The sequence below is a fragment of the Alternaria atra genome (assembly GCF_907166805.1).
Source record: "Alternaria atra isolate CS162 genome assembly, contig: 29, whole genome shotgun sequence".
Taxonomy (NCBI): domain Eukaryota; kingdom Fungi; phylum Ascomycota; class Dothideomycetes; order Pleosporales; family Pleosporaceae; genus Alternaria; species Alternaria atra.
Window position 1 is genome coordinate 2575518 of NW_025091327.1, and position 24991 is coordinate 2600508.

Consider the following 24991-nt stretch of genomic DNA (forward strand, 5'->3'; position numbering starts at 1 on the left):
CGATCCAGTCTCCGGAGCGTACGGCTTGGTATGATAAGAATCCTTATACGCTGGCTGGTATCGCGTCAATCTGGACTGGTACGAAGGAGAAGACCAAGACTGGGTACGATGGAAGAGATAAGAGGCAGAATTTTGCGGATGACATTGAGATGGCGGATAGGGCAAGGAAGCAGTAAAGAACATAATTGTTTGTGGTATCACTGGAAATAGGAGTTCTTGTTGTAGTAGTCAAATAGCCTTGCTGGCAAGGATTAAGGAAATAGCTATATTAACAGTACATATAGAAAGAAAAGACCGTCCTTACGTCAATTGGTATCATCGCCCGATCACCTCAACTCCGCCCCTCCCCTTACACCTATACAACTTCTCTGTAGACCCACTTAGGTACTCTTCTTCCCCTGTGCCGCAGCATCCAGATGCCACCTCATAATCTTCTCAAAGATACCCTTACCGTCTTCCTCCATCACGTCTCCGTGACAAGGGATAATCCTGTTGAATCCCCACTTGTTGATCCTCTCCACACTAGCCGAAAAGCCCTTCCTGTCACTCGCACTAGTTCCGTACCAAATAGTGCGCTGCTGCCACTTCGCATCTCCCTTTGTACCCTGCAGTGCGGTGAAGATCTTCGTCAGGATACCACTATTCGCATTGATGCCAGTTTTGCTAAATTGCTCTGTAGCAGGTAGATTGAACAAGAGATCAGCCTGGATGAGAGTGTGGGTAGGACGGTGGTGGAAGACGATTTCCTTGTTGATGTGCGAGTGTACGTATTCCCAATCGAATTCGGCGTCGAACTCGGGCGAGATGGACTCGACGGGCTTGTTGGCGCTGAAGAGGATGGAGAAGGGGACCTTTTCATCGTTTTGCTTTGCGCGCTTTTCGGGGAGGACGTCGGGACCCATAACCTGGGCATTAGGGTATTCTTTGTGCCAGGGACCGAGGAAGATGTGGTGCTGTTTGATGGTCTATTAGACATGGTCTCGGATGTTGTAGTGGACTCTTAGGACTTACCTCTGCATCGAGAGCGGCAATGTACTTTACTTCGCCTAGCTCAGATACCTTCTGCTTGACATCTTCGGTCAATGCGACAGGGGAGAAAACGGCGACAGCACCGGATTCGAGACGAACTGTTCCCATGCGTTAGTCGTAGCTTGCGAAGCATGAGTTGGGTATGGTGTACCAATTGTTCCTCTTCCGCCGATCTTCACGCGACCGAATCTCCAGAAGGGTACTGATAGAGTGGTGATAACGCGTGGAACGACATCGCGAATCACCATAACACTGGCTGGATCGGATGGTACTAGTTTCGACGACATATTGGGCAATGTGAATGGTGGAACGTGAAAGCTAAAAGAAATATATGTTTAAAAGTAGGTGTAAAAAGAAGAATTGTTGTGAGGATACGTCGGATGCTTGGTATCTAAGATAGAAGACGTAATGCAGTCAGACCCTGAATGACGCAATGTTCGAGGTTGGAGCGAAGCGACTTTTGAAGTGCGATTCAGCAGTCATCGTGTTGGATGGTAGCATATATATCATTGCGCATGTCTCAGTCGGCATAGCGGAAAACATCTTGTCCGCTCGTGATCAGCAGGTATCGTATGTGGAGAGATGTCAGTCGAGTAAGCTGTTTGTCGTGTGAAGATGCAGGGAAGCGTGGGCCGAGGTGCCCCGATTCGATAGCAATTAGACGCGGTCGCGCTTTGTCAGCTACGTCACCGCGTCGCAAATGCAAAGGATCTAGAACTTGGATACCAGATCATAGTAAGCTGGAAACTTGACAGGTCAAGATCCATTGAAATAATGAGATTCAATCTTGAAACTGGATTCGCATTTGCATGTATGTGATTGTCATAATTAGGGCCTCCAAGAACTCCACGTTGACGTTCACATGCTACTTCTAAATCTGCGTTTTGCGATCTGGTCTTCGGGCTTCCCGGTAGCTTCGCCAGGGGCCACCAAATCGCCGACCCACATCGTCAGCGGGCCCACGGTGCATCCCGTCCTGGAAACTTTCCTAGTGTATGCAAAGGCTCGGCGGACGAACTCTGGCGGCGCATAGGATGCTAGTATTTGGAAGCGTCGCAGACTGGCCAGTTGGCCAGACCTGTAGTCTTTTGTAAGATAGTCCTGCTTCGTGCGAAGTCTCACCTGGCATTCTCAGCGCTGAGCTCTGCCATCAGTCCTCCGGCATCCCTTTCTTTGGCATCCTCTTCCAATCTTTTCTGAATGAATGCACTCATCTCCTTGACCTTTTGCAGTGCAACATTAGTGCAATTCAGCAAGGCCAGCGGATTGATTGTGGCTCCTCCGTATTTCGCGATCTGACATATCTCGCCATGTTTGTTCATTGTGAGGATAACCTCTCCCTGCCTGACTTGCTCTTCAGCCAAGTTTGCGTCTACCAAGAATATCTCTCCTTCAAAGTATGAGAAGGTAACGCAGAGCGGCTGGTGTAAGATGGATAACGGTATTGGTTCGCGCTCGCGTACACTGAGGATGGTCGCCTTCTCGCCTTCTACTTGTACGTCGGGTCGTCGGAAGTGCTGTAACGCAGCCATGACGGCTATGCATGATGCGTCGATCAGTCCGCCGTCGTGATCGATAATGTGTACGTCTGCGCGAAGAGCGAAGCACTTCAAGCCAGCGATGATACATAGCGACTCGGTATCGAGAGCGTTGGAGCGACGGATGGCTTTCTCGAGTATGCGCGAGAGGATGACCTCAGCATCTGTGGGACTAACATCTCAGTCAGATACAGCGAAGCTTGGTGGGCTTTTACATGTACGTACCGACCAACCTCGAAGGCTGGAGAAGCCATGGGAGAGAACTCGGTGACTATTTGGAAGATACCATCGAACTTGCGCTCTGGCAATGGTGTTGTCACGTCTACTGAAATGCGCGCAATGACTCTGAAATGTGTTAACTTTGCACTTGAATCCGTATGAAAATACATACCTCGTCTTGCCCAATTGAACATCTGCGACACCATATTCGTCGCCAAAGGTGAGCTCAAGTGGACGGAAGGCGTCAAACGCGCGTCGATCGATTCGTATCTGCTCCTGTAGCGCTTGCTTGATAAATTCGCGCTCATTGAGCGATATCTCAGCTTCTCGAGGCATTATGGGTTTTCGCAACAAATGCGTAAGGTTGTCGTTGGTGGAACGGTAGCTGTACAATAGCCATAGAAAATGCGGCGGGGAAAAGTGAACCGGCGGCCGATGCTTAGCGCGACTTACGAGTTCAAGCTTCCATGCGCCATTTCTTTCACACATCAACTCCTCACCACCTCAACCACGCGCAAGACTTCCGAAACCCGTACCAATTCAAGCTATCATCGAACAATAACAATCCGACACAATGACGACCGCCCATAGACCTACGTTCGATCCCGCACGCGGTAAAGAAGCCCAGCGAGGACCCGCCTACCACCAGCGATTACTACCAGCGCACACCACGCTCAAGCATAGACAACCAGGACAGGGCGGAGATGCCGATAGTACCCAGCGCGACCTTCGCGCCGAACTTTTGGAGGCTGAGGCGCGTCACATTGCGAAGAAGAACGGTACCTACGTTGAACCGGAGGCAGCAGCTGAGCCAAACGCGCACAAACGTCAGATTGATGCTGTACCGGCAGTTGAGGAAGGCGAGGAAGATGAAGCAGCCCAAAAACGGCGGCGCATAGAGGTGTTGGAAAAGTTCAGAGATGTGGATGCAGACGACAGCAGTAGTGAGAGCGGAAGTAGCGACGATGAGTAAGTGTGAAGTATGTCGTGATTTTCAACCCTTTGCTAACGGTATTTCAGCGACGAAGACGAAGAGGACGAAACCGCGGCCCTTATGCGCGAACTGGAGAAGATCAAGAAAGAGCGAGCTGCAGCCAAAGCTAAGGAGGAGGCAGAACGCGCCGCAGAAGAAGAGGAGCAACGCGAAATCGACGTTGCCCGAGGCAATCCCCTACTCAACGCGAAAGATTTCACCATGAAGCGTCGATGGGACGACGACGTTGTCTTCAAGAACCAAGCACGAGGTACCGAAGACAGAAACAAGAAGAAGGAGTTCATCAACGACATGCTGCGGTCTGACTTCCACAAGAAGTTCATGGTATGTATCCCCTGATCACGACGAATTCAACTCTGTCTAACACCACGCGACAGTCCAAATACATCCGATGAGGTCATCACCCTTCGCAAAGACATCTCTTTCAACTTTCGAATATTACGCATTGCATTGCTGGCGTTAGGCATGTTGGCGTACAGGTTCTGGAATCTTTCAGGCAGGCTTCGAGAGAATGTGGGATACCCCAGGTCTTGGCGGATATGGAGCAACCAGTGATGAGACGGAACCTAGCGGGACTCTTATCGCTATCTTGGATCGGCGGCGACGACCACCATTTCTGGATGTCAGCTTTATCTCTCGCCTCAGTCCATCGTCACTAGGAATCGATCCAATGAATGGCATCTTTCGAAGTCCAAAATCCGTCTCAACATATGTTCGAGAGAGGCCTTACCGTGCAGCTGACGCAAAGAAAAGTTTCGGGGTGCATGGAGAGCGAACCGCAGTATGGAAACTCTGTACCTCATCGATAGCTGACCCCAGGGCCTAGCCTTAGCCACTATCTCTGATCCACATAAGCGGATTTTAGCGTACCTACAAGGAATACCAAGCACGTCTTGGCCGGGTCTTCCGCCCTCTTATGGAGCTTCTACAACACATGATCTACGCCTTCCCCAGCAAGATGACCTCATAAGGCTTTTCTGCCTTTAGCATATGCTTGATCACCCTGGAGGCCAGCACACGGCAGATGGTTGAGATTGGGGCGCGGATACTATATAGTCAAGAAGATATCTCCGCGTGTCTGTAAATACAAGTATACTATCATCACTACAACCCCTTCCACATTTACCCTTACTCGTCTGCTTTTTCGGCCCAAGCTTTCACCTACCACAAACGAATAAACACAAATCTTTGAAACCCATATTTTTCTCACAAACACAACGACAATGGCAGGCTACGGAAACCGCACGGCATCAGACTATGTCGCAGAAGAGCTGCAAGACCAACACGCAACCACACGTCTCGGCCTGGTAGATTCAAACACTGCGTACCACAATCCTCATGAAAAACACGGCTCAGGCACTACAGGCGGTGCAGGTTTTGGTGAGCCACGTCGGTTCATCTTGAGTAACAAATGCCAGGCGGGCTAACAATGGATTATAGGAAACAAACGCTCCTCGTCCACCCCTAGCACCGACAACTCCGAATTCCGCTTCGGCTCCCACTCAGACACAGCACCCTACTCAAACGCCACGCCCATGGGCAGCGGCTCAACGGGAGGCGCAGGATACGGAAATAAAACAGGCGAGATGTCTGGACCAGGTCATGATTCCGTGTTGGGGAAGGTGGTAGAGAAGGTTGGAGGGATGATGAAGAATGGGAAGATTGAAGACAAGGGCAGGGTGATGAGGGAGAAAGAAGGGTTCGGGAGTAGTGTTTCGGGAAACGAGTAAAGGCGCATCGATATCATTTATTTCCTTTACTTTTCAGTCTTGTTATCATGATACATGGTCACGTCGAGTTAATTTGGTAAATGCACTCAAACTTCCAATACCTAGTATGCATTTCCCCCTTGTGACTTGTACTCCTTCACCGGAACCACCCATTGCAACTTCCCGCTCTATTTGCCCTCACCATCGGCGGGTCAGGAATCAATTTCCCTCTTGGTCCTCCAACTGCCTTCGCTTCCCACTGTGGAACAAGGAGTAAATTACTATACTAGTTAGCTTTGTTAGCATCATCTTGTAGCCGCTTCTTAGGTAACTTGCGCTGTCTGATATGTTCCGTTTGTGCGAAGTTAAGACCTGGAGGTGTAACTGATTGAATTGGTAGTTTTGGTTGAGACAAGGTAGACGATGTTGATGGTGGAGTACGAAGAGTATCTGACGGACCATCTACCCACTGTACTGGTGGGTCGATTTGTATGGAAGGCGGAGAGGGCAAGGTTGAAGTTGCTGGTCAGTGTCTGTGGACTTATCGACAACTGTCCAGAAAGCCTCGATGATGAGTTCAATCTGCTCTTTTTCGAGCTTTTCTCTGATGCTGAGACCGTCCATGGTAATATCTGTGGCCATGGAAGACATCTCTGCTTCCGGCTCCCATGTGATGAGATGGTTACTATCGACCGTTGGCATAGTGTCCTCTTCTTGACATGCAGCGATCATTGAAACCGAGTTCTCGCTGTCGTCGTTGTTCCAGCTCCATCCATCTTGATCAAAGTCAAGTGCAACCTCACCGTCGCCTGAGATTTCCGTTGCTCCAGGCGAGATATGCTGGAGGATCCAGCTTCCATCGTCATCGTCGAGTGGATGTGAGTAGTCTGTGCTGACTGGATGTATTGGATCAGTGCTTGCAATGTAGTCACCGTCATAGTCATTCTCGACCATGTCCGTCCATTTTTTCTCCTTCTCTTTAGGATCAACGACATCTTCAGGTCGAACCTCTTGTGTTAACGGCGAGCGTGCTATACTATGATCGCTAATATCCACTCGTGCCACACTTTTCTTAAAAGCATGCGAGGCCATGTTGCGTGCATCCCAAGAGGCCATGTAATACAGATCATCAAGTTCTTTAACCAGAGCAGAGATTTCGTTCACTCCTGGCATGTGCTTCTCAATTAGTTCAGCTAAGAATGTCCTTGCCCGCTCCAATTTGGAAGACCAGTTATCCTCCCATCTCTTGTGCTCACAGGAACTGCAGTCAGTCCGGACATACATGGTGAGAAACGATTCTGCCGTACACGCAGCTCTGACACTCGTTCGAGTTCTCTTATGTTTGGTGCCTTTGCATCGCGATCTCCGTAAGCGCAGTATGTGATGGCATCTGTAGTGAAGATGAATGACATTACACATGGCCACTTAATATTGTCGTTGGACGAGATCTTCGTAGGCGTATGTTATGGGATCTTTGGACTGTGCATATGTTCTCGAAGATTGAATATGTTTCGTGGTGGGAGATCAGTCTTGGACTGGTTCAGCAGTGTCAGCTTGCTTGTGCGTCAATACTGCGCATAGCTTTCACACACTGATTCGGTTGTGATATGTTGATCAATACGATTGCGGTTTTGAAGTGACGGTAAACTTGATGTGTAGTCAATGATTTTGGATATGACTAACTTGAAGCGCGTAGCTTGTTGTGTCGCTGAAGGTTGATGATTAGGAATACTGTCAGAACATCCATGGATATCTTGAGCGCGCGCAATCGTTGTCGTACCCGCAATCGCATATAGCTGCAATGGAGACAATGGTAACCTTGGCTATCAGATGTAGAGTGTTGCCATAGCTACCGCTTAAACATCTCTCACGTTGTTGCTCAAGGTGACGTGAAAAAGCGGAGACTTCCAAGTAAAGGTGAGAAGGTAGCTAGTACGCGGTCAGCAGCTATCGCAAACCGTTTGCCAGTAGCTACGAACCCATGGTGACGGTGGGTATGCTTTATTTGACGAAGAGTACAAATTTAGTGTTTGGCAGATATCGAAGAATTTTATCATAGTTCCTGGACAGAGCATCTGGCCTGACGCGACGAATTACGATGCATAATCACGTGTGCAGTGTACTATAGGAAACTACGACCAAGTGGGGACTTGCATGTATTCTTAGAGATTGAAAGTAGAAGTCATGAAGCATTAATACACAATTCACCATTGGCATACTGTATGTGCAAGAGGAACACCAGAAATTCCGTTCTATTACCCCAATCCTACCCTACCCTATACAAGAAAAGAACATGCATCCTATTGATGACCGTGAAGCCGGATATACAACTGCCTGAAGCCCTAGAAAGAAAAGGAAAAGTAACGTTGCGTCGTTGCACATTACGTATGAGAGTCATTACATGTATACAAATGCCCCAGTCCAGTAAAAAAAAACAAAAAAAACCAACAAAGATAGAAGGCGCCATCCAGGACGGCGACAAGTAGACGAATTTAGTATCGCACCACAGGCGACGCACTTGTACTGCCTTCTTGCACCAAAACACCTTCCTTGACACCATCCTTCTCCATCTTGTGCATCCAATCCTCTTTCTTGTCTTTTTTGTGCATCCAACCACTGAAGATCTTCTTCAGTTTCGACTTTTGCTCTTCTCGACCTGGAGTCTTGGGCTCGTTCGAGAGGGTTTTGCGCGCGGTAGTGTCCACACTCATCTTACGAGAGAAAGTAGACGCGTCGGCGCTCTTGTTGCCATTCGAGGCCGAGCCGCTGTCTCCACTTCGTTGGCGAGTGTGGTTGCTAGAGGCTACTTCGAGACGTTGGTCGAGGTTGCTAGTGGAAGACCAGCCAGTCATCGTGGCCTCGGCGTTTGTCGGACTGCCTGGGCCTGTTCGTATAGGCTGAGGGATGGCCTTGGTCTCCTGCTTACGGGAGGACTTTCGGACAGGGAAAGCGTCATTGAATTGCATGGCTAAAGTATCGGATCCACTCCTCCTGTGGTTCTTCGCAGAAGGCGAACGCTCTTGGTGCTGTTCTTGTGGACGCATTAGACTTGCAATGTGTGTTCCAGCAGTGGGAGACATGGGCGATTTCGGTGGTGCTACTCTCTCTTCTGAGGGCTCTTGGAAATCCTTCCAGGTGTCTAGGCTCGGTAATGGCGGTAGCTCTCTGTTCAAGTTGATGCCATTGGACTCTGACTTCCTTGGTTGTGCCTCGTCCGGTTGTCCCTTGGAAGTTCCTGGTCTGCTGTTGCTTCTTGAACTCAACTTGCGGGCAACGCCCCAGCTACGCCATCCTGATTTTGAGTCACTGCGTGACAGACCTTGGTCGTCGTTGTCGGCTGTCGGACGAAGTGAGTCCTTGGATTGCGCGCGGCTCAGGGCCCGACTACGAGAGCCGGGGAAGACGTATTCTTTGACACTCTCCTTGATGCTCGCAGCACGACTGGGTGGTCGGACCGAAGTGTTGGATCGGCCCCGGCCTTCTGACGCTTCTTGCTGCCGCTTCTTCTCGAGTTCTGAACGCATCCACTCTGCAGCTTGTGCGTCCGCCACTGCAGCAGGGCTGTCGGATTGGTGAGATAACCTGTTCATACTCCTGTGATTGGGTAGAGATGCTGAGTTGGGTACTGACGACGACATCTTGGCGTTGGCGAGGGTTGATGTGACGGCTACGGGAAGAGTTACGTCTTCGTCCGAGTCATTGCGGAAGACGGCCGGCCGCGGTACGTCGATGGAAGTCTTGCCATATGTCCTCAATTTCTCTTCTCTCTCTGCGTCGCGCTCGTCAAGCCATCCGAAGTCAGCTCGCTTACGACTGCTATTCGTGCGCGCAGGCATGTCTCCGTATGTCCTTGCTCTTATCTCCTGATCCGCCTTTGCTCGTGTCCGGGTCCTGGTGCTGGGCTTCCGCATCATGAAAGAAGTCGATGTCGACGACAACTCTGGGGGCGCGCCAGTGGGCATGCGGACACTAACCTCAGCGGCCTGTGGTTTTGTCTCTTTGCGTGGTCGACCAAGCCCACCAAAGTCGAGCTTGGGGTCTGTGTTCTCCATGCCATGATCCGACGGCTTGAAGTTCTGCAGGATGTGCCGACATGCTAAGCGCAATTCTAGTTCGGTATGTTCATCCAGGACACGGCGGTTGATCCAGGGCGATGAATCGCATATGCTGTCTTTGGAGGTATGCCTCTTGTGTGACGATGGAGGCTGTGAGGGGGTTGGTTCTGGCGTGGGTTTATCGACGAGGTCTGACTTGGAGGCAATCTTCTATACGGGCGGTGAGCGACTGTTCGCAATGCAATGGTAGACAAAGAACTAGGCAGGGTACATACGACTGGCGCCAGGTTGAAGGAAAACTTGCGCTGCTTCATGATTGATTAGGGTAACTATGTAGGCCAAAAGGATTAATTCCAAAGGAATATGGCTGCAAACGCGTGGTATAAGTGGTGCAGTTGCAACGGCGACGTAACGGATGCGCGCGCGAGAAGTTGGTCGGTGGATAGAGTATGGTCGGCTAGGAATGGCTAGACGGAGCTACCAGCGACTACTGCATGTATGCGGAAACTTTTGACGGTTTGGCGGAAGAATGGTGGTGACGTGCCTTGGGCGGGCATGCATCGAGATGCAGTGGGGGGACCAAGAAGCAGGAACTTCCAAGAAGTCTGGGACAGGACAATAGGTATAATGCGCGTCGTGGTGTGCACCGGCCCGACCAGGAGGTGTTGGAGTTTCAGAGTAGCAGCTAGCATCAGACAGGGTGCAGCCGACTACCAGCCCTGGAGAGTCTCGATGCCGTGTAGAATGGCCCGGCAGCCAATCAGCTGAACGGACGCCTGAAGCCTCTACGGCGGTCCAATCCGCCAGTCGTCAATCAAATCATCGTCGCCCACCCGCACGCGCCTCGTGGAGACGCCCAACAGCCACAGCCTGCGATGTCGTGTTATGCCTTCCAGCCAGCCCTGGTCATCGGCGGAAGTAGCGATCGTGTGCCCCTTCCCAGCAGAACCAGACTATCGAAAATAAGCGGCGCTGCGGCGCTGCGGCCCCACGAATAGCAGCCCACAAGGGCCGCGGACATGCCCTCGATGCAGAGACCGGCATTCCAGATGTCCATACACACCAACGCTCCCCATCAAACACGAAGTCGCTCCTTTTTGCGACCCTGGCCTGCACTCAACACGCCAATCGCGCTGCATGCCGCCTGCATCTGCAAGCGAGACATTTATTTTCCTTACCCAGCGAACGACAGTTGGGCTTGCGGGGTCCGAGTTTCACAAGCCAAACATGCGCCATTCCTCCACTACCATCTTCACCGCTGCGATACTAGCAGTAATATCCAACCCTTGGAAATAGGGAGAAGCTTTGCATCGGCGAGAAGAAACTTCGTCGACCCTGGCAGGGAATCTTCGGTGACGATATCCTGGGAATAACCCGACGGGTTATTGTTGTGCTGCCGTAGCGCACTGGCTCTCGTGGACAGGCCTCCAAACGGTCGCTCCAACGCTCCATCTCTGCTGACCGAGCTTCCCCCATTGTCACTGTATGCGTCATCCAAACATTCGTTTTGCGTTCCAGTGTTTCGTTATTACAACAGTCAACCAAACTTGTGACTGTGTTGTGGTCGCTTATGTGGTTGAGGCGCGGGTCCCCTCCTCTCAAGTGCGCCGGCTAAAACTGCCAATATTTACTGCCCAAGCTACCCACATGTGAACGACAAACTCTCACAGCATTTCTCGGCCCTGTCACTCGTTAGGCGCGCAGATCGCTGATCCACCACCTGGTTATTTTCCTTCGGCGACCGTATTGTGTAACCACGGTGCCAGAGCGAAACAAGTCAATAGCAAGCCACTGCACCGAGCACCTGAAAATACCAATACGCTAGACCGGCACCATTCAACGGCTTCACTACCAGTGCAGCATGTGTAATACATAATAAGCACTGCCCGAACACGAAATTCAGCCGCAGGGTTCATAAAGTGCCTTGTGTGAGCCCTCTCCATCACGAATACAGTCATACGACTCGACTCATGAACCTTCTCAAAGTTGTTATGCAGAATCTTCGACTAGACAAGGTTCGAGGGCATCTTACCGTTCCCATCAAGCACGATGCGGCTCATACAGCATCATGACCGTATATGCTAAAATGCTCTCCGATGGTTATACATGCCTTCGGAGATGAAAACACCAAGACCACAAGCATCGCAAGCATCAGACCCAGAGCTTCCAAGTAATCCAACGAGCACGGCAACTACCGTCTGGGAACACGCTGTGCTACTGTACCTTGTAATCAACTACATCTCACGAAATAGTCCGCGACATGTTCAGTGTCGCGAGAAAGCCAGGCAAGGTCAATGGTCAACATTGAGCACTAAGCATAGTCAAAAAGGCATCTACCTCGCCGAGACATTCCAAAAATTAATAAATTGAGTCGATCCTGTCGACTCGATGATGGTGTTGTGGCACACCCAATCCCGTTAGAGCTGCCGGATAGCGCCTTCCCCACACCCTAAGGAAGCGCCATCCTTGTCGACCACCACACTCACGCCCGCGCATGTACAAGCCCGTACTGCTTCGTCTGTTAGCTGGAAAGCTCTCCAAGGTATAACCGCCTACAGCCTTTTTGAGTTTTCATGCTAACTGAGGGGGGTCCTAGGTGATTTGACGGCTGCATATCAATGAAGCCAATGCTGCGACAACCTCGGGATCCTACTCTCGGGTATGTGGTGAGGGGAAGTGACCACAAGCTACTTTGGACCCAGCGCCTCTTGACGCGATCATTCGCCAGATAATGGATAGTGCTATACCATGCTGTTTGCGCTTCGGCAGAACACCTCTTGCGTCCGACCCTTGGGGTAGACTTCTCGCGTCTTTGTCTTTTTGCTTTCCCTAGATTCCACAACTTCAATCCCATCTCAATTACTGCACACTTCTCTCTAACGCAACCCTTCACGAGAATCACGTCGGTAAAGATGGGAGGCTCGCAGCCATGGCCACAAGTTCCGGTCGGGAATAAAGACCACACTGATGCTGCAGTTGTCATCATCGGAGCAGGTATCTCTGGTAAGTATCATTACACTCAACTTGAGATATTGTGCTAATATCGCCAAGGCATGTGTATGGCAATCGACCTCATTAAGCGCAATCAATGCCACAACTTCATCATCGTAGAGAAAAGTTCCAGTGTCGGCGGAACATGGCATGACAACAAGTACCCAGGTTGCTGTTGCGATGTTTGGAGCATGTTGTATAGTTATTCGTTCGAACAGAATCCGGATTGGACGAGAGAATACCCTGGACAGGAGGAGATACTTGTACGTCACCCCCCTTCAATCCTTTCTTTATATGGCTTCCGCTAATGTCTACTGCAGGACTATCTTCGAAACGTAGCTCGCAAGTACAACCTTTACAAGTACATCCGCTTCAATACTTCTGTCGAAGCCGCGACGTGGGACGATTCGAAGAATCGCTGGAAGGTCGACGTTAATGTGACTGGTGGTAAAGACGCCGAGTTCAACCCCGCTTATAGCATCGAGTGCGACTTCCTAGTCTCAGCTGTTGGTCAGTTGAACCAGCCACGATACCCGGATATCGAGGGTTTGGAGAACTTCAAGGGCAAGATTATGCACTCAGCGCGTTGGGATTGGAGCCACAGGCTTGAGGGCAAGAGTGTAGGCATCATCGGCAATGGTATGCGTAGCACCACATGCTCAAAAACATACACGCTAACTAAAACGTAGGTGCAACAGCTGCTCAGATCATACCCGAAATCTTACCACAAACTTCCTCTTTGACAATCTACCAACGATCCCCAAACTGGGTCATCCCGCGCCTCGATGGCCCTGTCAGTGCCTTCAAACGTGCGATATTGCGCTATCTCCCTCCTGTCCGCTGGCGCATCCGTGCTAGCATGATGGACTTCCGCGAGTCTTTCTACGATGCTGTAACGGACAGCAACAGCGAGTTCGCAGAAGTGATTCGAAGCAGCTGCATGGAAATGATGAAGACGCAAATTCCCAACCAGCCCGACCTCTGGACTAAGCTCACCCCAGACTACAGCCCAGGCTGTAAGCGCGTCATCATAACCGACGATTACTACCCGGCCATCGCCAACCCCAAAACAACCCTCGAAACAAACAAAATCCGTCGTATCACAGAAACCGGTATCGAACTCGAAGACGGCACACACCACACCCACGACACTATCGTCCTCGCGACCGGCTTCCGCACGGTCGAGTTCCTGCATCCCATCAAAATAACGGGAACGCAATCCCGCCCTCTAGCAGAAATCTGGTCCTCTGGCGCCACAGCCCTTTACGGAACGACCATTCCTTCCTTGCCCAACTTCGGTCTCTTCTACGGCCCAAACACAAACCTAGGCCACAACTCCATCATCCTGATGATTGAAGCACAGTCGCGATATCTCAACACGCTCGTCTCTGCAGTACTGGATGCGCGGAACAGGGGGCAGAGGATGGGTATCATGCCTAAAGGAGATAGGACGCATGAGTGGAATGAGGGGATTCAGCAGGTGTTGAAGAATAGTTCTTTTGCAGACCCAAAGTGCCAAAGTTGGTATAAAAACAAGGAGGGGAGAATCACTAATAACTGGTCGGGGACTGTGATTGAGTATCAGGAGGTCCTGGCGAAGGTGGATTGGGAGGATTTTGAAACCACGGCTAACGGTGGGAGTGCCGCGCATTCTGATGATGGGGTGATGGTGGAGAAGGCTACTCCTGCTGCAGGTGTTAGTGCGAGTAAAGTTGTTTTCGGAACAGGGAAGCAGGAGACGAAGATAGGAAGAGTGCATGAGGAAACGCTGGTGAGTAATACTACGTTGGTGCTTGGTACCTTGAGCGCGGTTGCTGCGGGCGCGGCGTGGATGTATCGGGGTAAGCTGCCCCAGAGACTAGGGCTACGGGCTTAAGCACAACGCTATAGTATGGATGTATTTGAGTAATACTAGAGTAACGTGTCCAACATACAAACAACCTCTCCCCGACCCTCTAATCCAGTCCCAAACCCATCTCAAAACCCCTGCCTTCCCCTCCACCTCTCCTTCCATCCCTCAAACCAAGGACTCTCATCCAACGTCCTCGGCTCCCAATCCTCCTCCACCAACCCCTTGTCAATCTGCTCCCTATGCCACTCCTCTAACTTGGGCATAGCAACATGCTCAACATGCCACGTTCCCTTGTACTCCATCAGCCCCCTCTTTCCCTCCTTCAGCACCTTGAGCAGCAAACCCGGCACACATTTCTCCTCCCTAAACTCCTCAATCGGGGTAAACAGCCCCTTGAAATTGAATACAACAGCGCCAGAAAGCGGAAGTCGGCGGAGCGTTTGCCAATCTACGCGAAGGTGGATGCGGGAAAGGGGTAGTTGATCGGGAGGCAGTTGGTGGCAGCGAAGGGCTTCATGGGTGTCGCCGGGCGGCATGTAGAGGGGTTTATCGATTTCGAGTCCCCAGGAGCCGCGCTGGATGGGTTTGTCCGTGGGCTTTTTGGCAAAGTATCTTTGTTGGCATAAGTTAGTATGGAGCTTATATCTTTTTTTTTTACAATCAACAGGACTAAGTTGTCCTTTACCTGTCCATGGAGAACTGCATCTTTTCCTTGTAGTCTGGGATAGGTTTGTGTATAGCGGCGAGTTCAAGTCCGATTTTCGAGCCTAGATTCCAGCCTAACGCACTGCAGATGACGCCTGCTCGAAACACGTACAACCCTGTCTTTTCGCTTCGCAGCATGATGGCGAAATCTTCGGGAATGTTGTTCAGAAGAACGTGTAGAGGTAGTGTGGTAGTGAGATCAGTGTCTGTCTTTAAGATGCCGTTGTGAAATGTCTTTTTATCGGCCGATAGGCGAAAGTAGTGCGGATATCTTGCGCATACAAACTGTAGCACCATCTCCATTAGTTCTTTGCAAGCGAGCTCTGATCCTGGTAAGGCTTGTAGGACCGCTTCACCATGCTCCGCGAATAGAGCTTGGCGTTGCTTGATGCGCTCTTCGTATGTATTTTCGAGCTCGATCCACCAGTCTGTTTGCATCTTGGTGATTGCTATTGATGGTCAGCACGCTGCCCAGTACTGATATTGAGACGACATACACATCGTCTGGTGGTAAGACCATCTAAACGGCCTATATGGTCGAGGTAAAGCCTTCTTGATGTCGAATTCTGGGTAAGGGTTGGGAAGAGGTACGCCACTGAGTGTAGCGTAGTCCGGAAAGTCACCAAGGGCCTTGACCTCTTTGACCGAGAAGCCACATGGGAGAAACGTAGAGTCATCAGCGTCCAGATACGACGTTTCCATGGGTAATATTTTCTTCTGCCACCCTGGTGCTGACTTCTCAGACGCATCTTTCTCCTCAGTCTCGTCAAGGACGAAGCGTCGCGATGGTGGGAAGGTGTCAGAGTAATCGATCTCTGTGGTGGAGACGGGTTTCTTTCGTGGCGATAGAGACCTTGGAGGAGTCTTTGCACCTGACACCCTTCGACCGCCGTTACGGAGCCGCTGTAAAGTGATGTTGCGCCTGCCACGCTGTATCAAAAGAAAAGCTGAGCTGAAGATGAAGGCTAGTCCTAGCAGCAGTAGGAGATCGATAGCCATGTTTGATGGCCTTTGACCTTTCCCAGACAGATGGTTGAATTAACACAACTCCTTCACTTCTATGCGATTGACGTTGGTAAGGATAAGAAACACCAATGCTGGATGGACGGAGATAGCAACGGTCTAGCCGCAGGGTATTTATAAAGAATAAGAGAAGAGTAGCATCGCCTAGTGCGTGTTACAGTCGAAGACGAAGTTCGACTACCTTATCATTGAGGTGCGGGGCGGGGCGACTTCTACATACATGTACGAAGCGACCTGCAAGAATACCCAGGAAAAGTAATTTCTGCGCCACGATTGCACGCAAGCGAACAGCATGACGATATCTTCTCAAGAGAGCAATGGGCTGCAGTCCTTAGGCTGGTGTCGCTGTATGCATATCACTACCACGGGTTTGGCGGAGTCTGTCACCGTAGATCGCCCGCGCGAGCGCATCAACCCTAGCCTTGTACAGTATTGGAACCCCAAATACCTTGGCGTAGGGCGTGAAGGTAGACATGGCTCTTGTCCAGTGGTTTTTCGATTGACTTGCTGCCAGATCAAGTATCGTGTACGGCGCGTCTTGGGGCGGCTCTAGAACTCCCCCGCTGTCGGTAATGCAGTCGCTATCAATACCCCGGACGTGTTGATACCGCTTACGGCGAATAAGTCCCATGGCCTGCCTTTAACACGGGTATGGCTTGCTAAAGTGCCGTTGTGGCGTGATTCTGGTAAGCAGTTCGATTCGATGGGCTGTCTTGGTATTTGTGACGTTGGATCAGTCGATAGGTGGTTCTGCAATGCGTGCGACATTTGTTCTATCCACGGACTGGCTTCGGCGAACGCCATCGACGCGTGTACAACTGCTGCCATGACGATCATCTATTGCATTGATTCTTGGTGTCTGGGATGTGTTACACCGCCATAAATTCGTCGACCTCTACTGTAGTGAGCGTCTGAGCAAACACCTAGAGCTCCGTGTTGAGGAAACGGCACACCTGATTCGAAAAGGGATTTAGCACGTGACATATCGAAAACTGCTCCAATAGTCCAGAATTCTGGCAGTTGGACTTCAACTCGGGTCGAAGTCTAGTTATGCGTGGAAAGGTTGCGAGCAAGAACTTGGGATGTGGCATTTCGCGCTAAGTGCACGAGCCCCGCGGGGTGAGCCCCGCCACAAGATAGCACTCCCCAAGCGCAATCGCCCGCCTTTCAAGCCTTCAATACATCGCGATATTGGCTTGCCGTTACTGCAAGAACAGGTTGACATTGAATGCTAACCGAGGATCTGACGATGCTCCTTTTTCGATCGCTCACAAAACCGAACTACAATCCTCACCCTTCAAGTACTCCTCCATGGAAGTGTACTTCACGTCGATGCCCAAATCCCATGGAAATACGATGTCAGGATTGCCTCCTTCGAAGCCGAACTTGTCGAAGTACTCGTACATATCAGCAATCTCAGGCCCGTACAAGGGTCCCATCACAGCTTCCATTGCCTCTCGAGGCATTTTCTTGAACACGCATTTCACGTTGTTCACCTTCCCAAACGTGTCGCACCACTCGTCAAATGATATGTAGGATCCGGCACCGCTGAGAAGCTTTCCTGGCGACAACTCAACGAGCGCCTTCGTAAAATGCCCTGGAGCTGTCAGCAGATGAATACGTCGAAGGCGAATGAGACTGACCTGTGTCTGCAACAGGATCAACCATAGGAATCTTCTTGTCTCCACTAATTGGCAAGCTGACAACGAAGGAGCCGTCTTCCTGCTTTTCTGGCTTTCCACTGAAAGCTTTCCAGTTGTTTGCATAGTATCCCAGGTGCAGCAGGCTTGTCTTTGCCGAAAGCTCCGGATACGTTTCTTTTAGGTAATCCTCTGCTTCAGCCTTCGCATCGAAGTGGTAGTTCCACTTGATGGTGCCTTTGCTCCATTTTCTGGCCCCAGAAAGCGTGGAAAATACGAAGCGATCCAAAGTGTCAATGTGAGCCGCTGCTGCGTCGATGATAGCTTTCGCCTGCGCAACTTCTCGGTCATACGCTACCTCGTTGGCTGTGCGCTTCTGCTCAGCCGCAAGTTTGTGCGTTGCCGGAGCATTGAGATGCCCCCAAAAGTCAGTTGTACCAAAGATGACATTTGCACCTTGGAACCCTTTCTTCAGCGACTCTAAATCATCGAGGTCGCCCGCTACGACCTCAACGTCTTGAGACGACCACTTCGTAGCGGAGGGTTTGGAGGGGTCGCGAGTGATGCCGCGAACTTTCCATCCGGGCTCGTTCTGGAACACACGAGCGACCGACCCACCCTACGCTATGTCAGTGTTACTTTCATCTGTGAAGTGATTGCTTTATATGATTGGTATATACCTGGTTTCCAGTGATCCCAATGACGGCGATTAACTTAGTCATGACTTCACAAAGTTGTGTTCTGTGTGTCGGATGGTAAAAGAATAATGACTATGAGCAACTGTTGGCAACACGGTTTTATACCCTCTCATACCGCTAAGCAAAGCGTGAGATTGGTAAACCTTGGCTCAGGGTCGCTCGCTACATCCATCCCTCTTCAGGCATTCATCTATCTCGGCTCTGAACACAAAAACATCATGCTAGTACGACAGCCCCACTAACAGCCCACATACGGCACACATCAAGCATAGTCAGCTCCTTCCACCTTCCATCACCAAGGCGAGGGTTGGTCATTGGTTCTGGTTTGCACTCGCAGTACATCTGTTGGTATCTGACTGCATTGCCGCCGGGGCGTACGAATCCCGCATATTCCCTCAATCCTTTCTCTGGAACTCGATAGAATCCTCCATTCATACGTGAATACATAAGATAGCTGACCAAAGCAAGAACCTTCTTAGTAAGTCACTGGAGTAGAACTACCCAGATGTATGGTTGACGCTAAGCCTGACTAGGAAAGTCTCGGCCTTCTTCAAGCATAATGTGTTCATATGCAAGATTTCCCCTCACTATCCTATGATTTGCTAATAAACCTACTAATTCTCTGGCTAATCAGTACTTGGACATAACCACCAGTTTCGAGGAATTACTAGCCGCTCTCCTCATCCTCCATTGAAAAAGCATGTGGATCTACATAGCGCTCGTGACAGCGTACCGTTGCTATTGCCCCATAGGTAAACTTTGTCAACTCCATTCCAAGCTACTCAGTCACATGTGCCATTCTTCTCGACATATCGGGCACAACATGTGCTCTTCCATATGGAGCATAAGCTCTAGTAGACAGGATCTACCGAAGACATGCCCAAATGAGCAGGGAGCATGCACCGGAGTGTCCTTTCGCCCATCCTCATCCTCCTCATCAAACTTGCACCAACAGTAAGGGCATCTCATGTCCTCCTTCGCAATCGAACCCACGTCAATTATGGGCAGCGACTCAACGAATTCGCGTCTACCCTGGATGAGTGAGGGCCGTATATAGGTAAACCAAATTGGCTCGCGTAATATACGATAACGCCGAAATACCTGGATCCTTGGATGACTCGCAGAACGGTAACACACACTCGTCCACATGTGATGAAAATACGACATCATATACAGGACGATTTTTCGATCTCGAATCGCGTGTCGCATGGAAAGGGACTTGCCAGAATACCGCATACATAACATGAACAGAGACAGGCCCCGGAATTTACGTGAGACGTCTAGTTTTGTTACGTACTCGCTTGGTGACATATCGTGAGCGTGCATCGTCTCAAGCATGTTCGCTAGTTCGTACATTCCTGCACACGAGGCGTCGGGAAGTGCGAACCGATCAGGAATTGGGTCATCGGCCGTAGGCCTTCGACTAGGTACAGCTTCGGCAAGTTCAATAGTCGCTGAAAGTATTACCTCCAAGAATGCGGTATGCGTAAAAGGCATGTCGTAGTAATTGACACTGGGTTCATCATCTTCGACAGGGGGGGCTCTGGCCATGAGACCAGCCTCCAGCATTTCTTTCGGTAGATTGGCTTGGGCCCATGCTAGTGGACTGATGCCGACACTGATCATCTCATCGATCATAGCTTCAGCTTCAGGGGTGGGACAAGGCGATTTGCTGGAGGGAATTTCTCGCAAGCACTCTTCCGTGAACTGCTAGACCATGAAAGACAGCATTGGAGAACTAACTGCGGCAGAGGATCCAATAATACTGGCAAGGCTTCCCTTTGTGTTCGTGTTCATTCTTGGGATGATGATCGTGGTATCGTTTCTGTCTGTCATGTTGAGAGTGGTAGGAGGGGTAAGACGTGCTGTCGTATGCTGAAAGGTGTTATTAGCATTTCCCGTTTGCTCAATATCGGTTTTTTTCTGAAGGGGTGGATGTCTGTCTTACGGATTTTGGGTATAGTTGTGCGCTTTCTGGAGCAGTCGATCCAAGACTGTTTGAGTCGTTCACGGTGTGCAACAGTGAAGGTGTGTCGGCCCGGTTGTACTGACTGAACGCGCGTGTGAGACTATGGTGCATTTGTGGTCGGTGTCAAGACGCTGGTTTCCTTGACCTATAGATAAGAGAATGATGTCTGCAGCCTTCTGTGTTCCTCGGTCCCGTCGTATACGCCTCTGAGCCTATCGGTAGTTGGTGATGAATCGTAGCTCCACTGGAAGCAACAGGCCTCTCAGACTTAGCGCTTCTTGTACGTGCGAGTGATAAAATGAATAATGATGCATGAATTAGGCATGTGCTGTGGAGGTCTCCAGCATTGAAAACATCCTGCTTTGTTTCCAGACGCAATATCTGCACTCTGCTTGCCATTGTTACCAGACTGCATAAGAAAGCTGAAACTGCCATTACGAGGGAGGAGTATCTGACTACAATGGGCTACTTCCTCTTGCTTCTGCCAATGCTCACTCGTCACTTCCTCAATCCATGAGCTTCGCAACCGCAAACTAATTTCTCTAGTTCCAGTCCTCAACCATTATGATCAGACCGGAAATTGCTGAGTATTATGAGACTAGTGATTTCGAGATCGACCTATTAAAAGTAAGAGCTGTAATGGTCTAGCGGTTATGACATTCGTCTCACACAAGAATAACCGACTTGAAAGCGTGAACCAAGGTGGAATCACATTTTAGCTAGTAAAGATACAACGCCATGTGTAGGAAGATACAATTCATTTTGTATGGGGGTTAGGGTTGTTGAGGTTGGTGAGGGTTTTGCAAAGAATGTCCCATCAAAAACAGCCAACTTCGTGCAGATAATCTAGTACAGCGTAAAGTCACGCAAAATTCTCGCATCGCATAAGTCGTATTACAGACCGCTATTCGCAAGGCCCTAGGCGTAGGGTGTGCGCTCTTCGTTGAGTATCGAGACGGCGGAGAGTCATGGACGCCTGCGATGCTGTCATAGTCTAGAATTCCGAAAATTTCTTTCCAATAAATCGAAGCGGGTATGAATGACGATGCAAACTGTTGATGAAGCTGGTGTTGTTGACGTTGTGATCACTCCACAAGACGAGCAGGTTGCTAACATGCACGCTGACATCAGGGTCGCGGGATCTCGGCCGGCCACGCGATGCACATGCTCACCCCACAATCGAAAGACTTTCATCTAACCACGATCAGCACACAACTAACCCCACATGGCCTACTTCCGTCGTCCCTCCGTGCGATTGGATGTCGGCGGCTGCCGTTTCACCAGCCGAACCCTTTTCTGACCGGCAGGGCAGGCGGAGCCACGATACATGCGCGGCCGGGAAACCCCTATGAAATGAGCACCCAATGATCTGGTACGTCAGCGGCCTCTTGGCCTGGGGTTGCGACGCGAGAATGCGTCGGACTAAACGGTCCAGTCCACTTGTGTCACGGAACCTGGTCCTGTCAGCTGCTGTGATTCGTGGCATGATGTATGGGTGTGGGTGGGGAGACAGGAGGGCACAGCCTACCCGTGACTTGCATTTCCCCGCACAAGGCTGTCGTATATACAGTCCGCATACGCCGCGCTTGGATGTCTCACCGGAACACGATACACGTTACAAGCCATCAATCAAACACTGCACTACCGAAGTCAAACCGCGGCCGATACTTTCACACACCTTGGCCACCAAGTTCCACAAACTTCAAACACCACTACACCACCACACTTCCAACGATAAGATATAAGTCGAATAAGTCAATCGCCTAGAGGAAACCATCATCATCATACCTGGCATTCACATTCACCTTCGCCACTACTACACAACCATCAACATGTCTTTCCTCCTCCGCACATCCACTCTGGTCCGCCAGAGGCTCTTCACCACCTCAACACGTGCTCGTGGTGCCATCTCCATGGAAGATGCCGCAGTAGCACAGATGACATCCACTCCTGGTGCTAGTGTCGTCCCAAGGCTCGGAAGGGTAGCAAAATGGTGAGTTTCTCCCTTGGTCCCATAGTTGCCAACACTGACAAGAACTAGGTATCTGCCTACCATGGCGGCTGTAGCCATTGGTATGATCTGCCTACCCAAGACCGCATCATCACAGCCTCGACGACCTCTTACGCTCGGCGATGCTAATGCCAACATAGGCTTTGGCGTGACCAATGCACTTAACGAAGCCAACCGCAAAGTTCACTCTGCGCTTGAGCTCACTCAGGAACAGAAGAACCAGATGCTCATGGACTCTTACGGCGAGCGCTCAAGCCTGGAAGACATGGAGAGGGCCATTGCTGGAATGGAGGCTAAGATGACCGCCCAGAAGGATAGGAGAAGGATTCTCGAAGAGGCATATGGCGACAAGGCCAGCATTGAAGACCTTCAGAGGGCCATGGAGCTCTACGAAGTGCAGTGAATGAAGCAAGAGAGGGTGTTCCACCAAAAGAGCAGATCACCAGCTTCGCGCCTTAGAGCGCATATACACTAGGAAGAAGATAAGGATCATCCCGCGCGCTCAACGCCGCAGGGTCATACCGCCAGGCCGCGAGCAGGCACTGACACCAAAGCAAAGTGTCACTGCTTCGTGTACCTCGAGAAGTGACATGGAAGAAACATGTATTCCGCATTTATCATAGCATTCGGCGTTCCATAGCGTTCAACAACAGACCCCACAGTGGGCTACGACTTTGTACTATACCAATATCATCAGAATCAGTATCGATCTACTATGTCAAACAAAATTCTACTTTCATTTTCCAGCCGGTGCTAGTGGTGTTCGCTCTTCGGTGCATCTCCTCGCTCGGGATTGCCCAACTGTCCGAGTTCTCCCGACGGCCGCGCTTCATCGCAACACAATGTCCGTGCTTGGGCCCTCCACAATCCGACGTCAAGATACTACTGCCGTCGTAGAGTAGGGCCGGAAGGCTCTGTGAAGATTGTCGTATCAGTGGTCGGTTAGACCTGCGGGACGCTACGCAGGTAATCTCGAAGATCTATTCCCTTCACCCGATGAGCGAGCCTTTCACCTCTATCCTGGTGTGGCCGCTTCATCTGATTGAACTTGAGCGCGAAGGAATGCAGATAGAACCACTTGAAAGTAAGCTTTGCTAATGACACATGAGCTGCTGCATGCTCGCGACAAACGATTGCCATAAAGTATTCATGCATATGCACCTCTATAATTATTGACACGCCTCCCTACTTATCTCAGCCATCATCACATTGCACTCTGGTGCCAGATTGTTCTCTCTATAGTAAAGATGCCTACTCCTCAAGTTCTTATCCACATAGTCGATCAACCTCACGTTCCTGATATGGTTGGTCCAACACTTGACGCTATTGCTATCGAGAACCAAGCCACAAACAAGCCTACTGTTGGAATCTGTGATGTACACGCCATAGAATACTTCTACAAACTGCCACGAAAAGAGCCCCTTGGAGGCAGGCCGAGATGGAGGTGGGTCGACTCCGTCTCCAGCAAGATCGAAGACAACGGCTCCTACAAGACTGAGGACGGCCTTGTGTTCGACCTCGCGCCACACGCTGTGAAGATACCAAATACACACATAACTTATTAGAATGACAACAATCATATCGAAATAAGGCAGGCGATAGACAAGACGATCAATATGATCATTGAGGAATCCGCGAACTTTAACAATTACCCAGAACATACACTCCTTCTAGAATTTCTTGCCCTTAAAGACTTCGACAGATCGGCCGACGGCAGATTTGCCATGGTAAGAAAGTCCCAATTGATCGGTCCGCTCGGAGCTATAAAATTTCCTGTTTGGACACAGCGATACTGGTGGGAGATCAAAAAAGCACAGGTGGATGAACCCGTAGGAAGAACTGATACATCAAAGGTATCGTGCTGTCAACCCCCTTTGCTGAGTGAGTGGATAAAGGGTAAAGAAAATCTGTTACTATTCTCCGAGAATGCTGAAGGCGAGGCTGAGGGTGCAGTTTGCGTTACGCGTAAATGTCAAGCTGTCTTTTATAACAAAAATGACATTGCTCTTCGCTAAGCGGTCAAGACCAGCTCCGGAGCGCAAGAAGGCAACGCGACTTCTGACATCGAAGCAATTTCAGTGCTAGTGTAGAGTGCAGAGAGGGTGATGCACGGCTGTGAACCGCCTGGGCAGTCTTGCTAGCCGAGCCGATTGAGGTTAGCGGCAAAAGCTCGAGTGACGAGCGCAGCAAGATGACCGCCAGCGATGCACGCCTACTGATAGTTCGACTAAAACATCTCTGATACTTTCTGGAAGGTATTATTTCCGAAGCATGAGCACAACATCTTACGGCACGCGGCATAGAGATCGGTTATAGTCATGGTATCGCAATATACCCGGGTCATGTGTTTCGACTACCGGACAGGGCATGATGGTTGCTAGCCAATCACCACTTCTTCACGACACTCATCTCATCTAAACACCAATATGTTTCTCATGAATTAATTGTACTAGGTCCAGCGTTTCAACATGCAGGTTCGGCAGTGCGCCCAGCGCCAACCATTCTTTTACCCGGCGGGAGGAATACACTCGACCATCGCGTGCGCGAGGCGTCAGCGA

The 24991-nt window shown here is 50.4% G+C and overlaps 11 protein-coding genes across 11 annotated transcripts; 5 read left to right on the top strand and 6 right to left on the bottom strand.

Annotated features, from left to right (window-relative positions):
* Nucleotides 1-380: 380 nt before the first annotated feature.
* On the bottom strand, nt 381-1316 carry ALTATR162_LOCUS9183 (uncharacterized protein; the record flags this gene model as incomplete). Its single annotated transcript, XM_043316816.1, has 3 exons — nt 381-953; nt 1012-1127; nt 1181-1316. 3 exons carry the CDS (start codon nt 1314-1316, stop codon nt 381-383), a joined length of 825 nt encoding a protein of 274 aa, XP_043172751.1.
* A 571-nt stretch (nt 1317-1887) lies between these two features.
* ALTATR162_LOCUS9184 (uncharacterized protein) lies at nt 1888-3122 on the bottom strand (the record flags this gene model as incomplete). Its single annotated transcript, XM_043316817.1, has 4 exons — nt 1888-2107; nt 2152-2739; nt 2793-2912; nt 2959-3122. 4 exons carry the CDS (start codon nt 3120-3122, stop codon nt 1888-1890), a joined length of 1092 nt encoding a protein of 363 aa, XP_043172752.1.
* Nucleotides 3123-3360: 238 nt separating this feature from the next.
* ALTATR162_LOCUS9185 (uncharacterized protein) lies at nt 3361-4175 on the top strand (the record flags this gene model as incomplete). Its single annotated transcript, XM_043316818.1, has 3 exons — nt 3361-3755; nt 3807-4104; nt 4158-4175. 3 exons carry the CDS (start codon nt 3361-3363, stop codon nt 4173-4175), a joined length of 711 nt encoding a protein of 236 aa, XP_043172753.1.
* An 828-nt stretch (nt 4176-5003) lies between these two features.
* ALTATR162_LOCUS9186 (uncharacterized protein) lies at nt 5004-5510 on the top strand (the record flags this gene model as incomplete). Its single annotated transcript, XM_043316819.1, has 2 exons — nt 5004-5160; nt 5221-5510. The coding sequence occupies 2 exons, from the start codon at nt 5004-5006 to the stop codon at nt 5508-5510; spliced, it is 447 nt and encodes a 148-aa protein (XP_043172754.1).
* Nucleotides 5511-5951: 441 nt separating this feature from the next.
* ALTATR162_LOCUS9187 (uncharacterized protein) lies at nt 5952-6773 on the bottom strand (the record flags this gene model as incomplete). The annotated part of the gene is made up of 1 exon (XM_043316820.1): nt 5952-6773. One exon carries the CDS (start codon nt 6771-6773, stop codon nt 5952-5954), a length of 822 nt encoding a protein of 273 aa, XP_043172755.1.
* A 1208-nt stretch (nt 6774-7981) lies between these two features.
* Nucleotides 7982-9858, bottom strand: ALTATR162_LOCUS9188 (uncharacterized protein; the record flags this gene model as incomplete). The annotated part of the gene is made up of 2 exons (XM_043316821.1): nt 7982-9754; nt 9820-9858. The coding sequence occupies 2 exons, from the start codon at nt 9856-9858 to the stop codon at nt 7982-7984; spliced, it is 1812 nt and encodes a 603-aa protein (XP_043172756.1).
* Nucleotides 9859-12456: 2598 nt separating this feature from the next.
* ALTATR162_LOCUS9189 (uncharacterized protein) lies at nt 12457-14411 on the top strand (the record flags this gene model as incomplete). Its single annotated transcript, XM_043316822.1, has 4 exons — nt 12457-12547; nt 12596-12798; nt 12856-13174; nt 13225-14411. The coding sequence occupies 4 exons, from the start codon at nt 12457-12459 to the stop codon at nt 14409-14411; spliced, it is 1800 nt and encodes a 599-aa protein (XP_043172757.1).
* A 101-nt stretch (nt 14412-14512) lies between these two features.
* On the bottom strand, nt 14513-16091 carry ALTATR162_LOCUS9190 (uncharacterized protein; the record flags this gene model as incomplete). The annotated part of the gene is made up of 3 exons (XM_043316823.1): nt 14513-14999; nt 15073-15541; nt 15590-16091. 3 exons carry the CDS (start codon nt 16089-16091, stop codon nt 14513-14515), a joined length of 1458 nt encoding a protein of 485 aa, XP_043172758.1.
* Nucleotides 16092-16984: 893 nt separating this feature from the next.
* ALTATR162_LOCUS9191 (uncharacterized protein) lies at nt 16985-20091 on the bottom strand (the record flags this gene model as incomplete). Its single annotated transcript, XM_043316824.1, has 5 exons — nt 16985-17010; nt 17069-17159; nt 17393-17712; nt 17759-18374; nt 19732-20091. 5 exons carry the CDS (start codon nt 20089-20091, stop codon nt 16985-16987), a joined length of 1413 nt encoding a protein of 470 aa, XP_043172759.1.
* A 2163-nt stretch (nt 20092-22254) lies between these two features.
* Nucleotides 22255-22836, top strand: ALTATR162_LOCUS9192 (uncharacterized protein; the record flags this gene model as incomplete). Its single annotated transcript, XM_043316825.1, has 2 exons — nt 22255-22415; nt 22464-22836. 2 exons carry the CDS (start codon nt 22255-22257, stop codon nt 22834-22836), a joined length of 534 nt encoding a protein of 177 aa, XP_043172760.1.
* An 844-nt stretch (nt 22837-23680) lies between these two features.
* ALTATR162_LOCUS9193 (uncharacterized protein) lies at nt 23681-23998 on the top strand (the record flags this gene model as incomplete). The annotated part of the gene is made up of 1 exon (XM_043316826.1): nt 23681-23998. One exon carries the CDS (start codon nt 23681-23683, stop codon nt 23996-23998), a length of 318 nt encoding a protein of 105 aa, XP_043172761.1.
* Nucleotides 23999-24991: the final 993 nt, after the last annotated feature.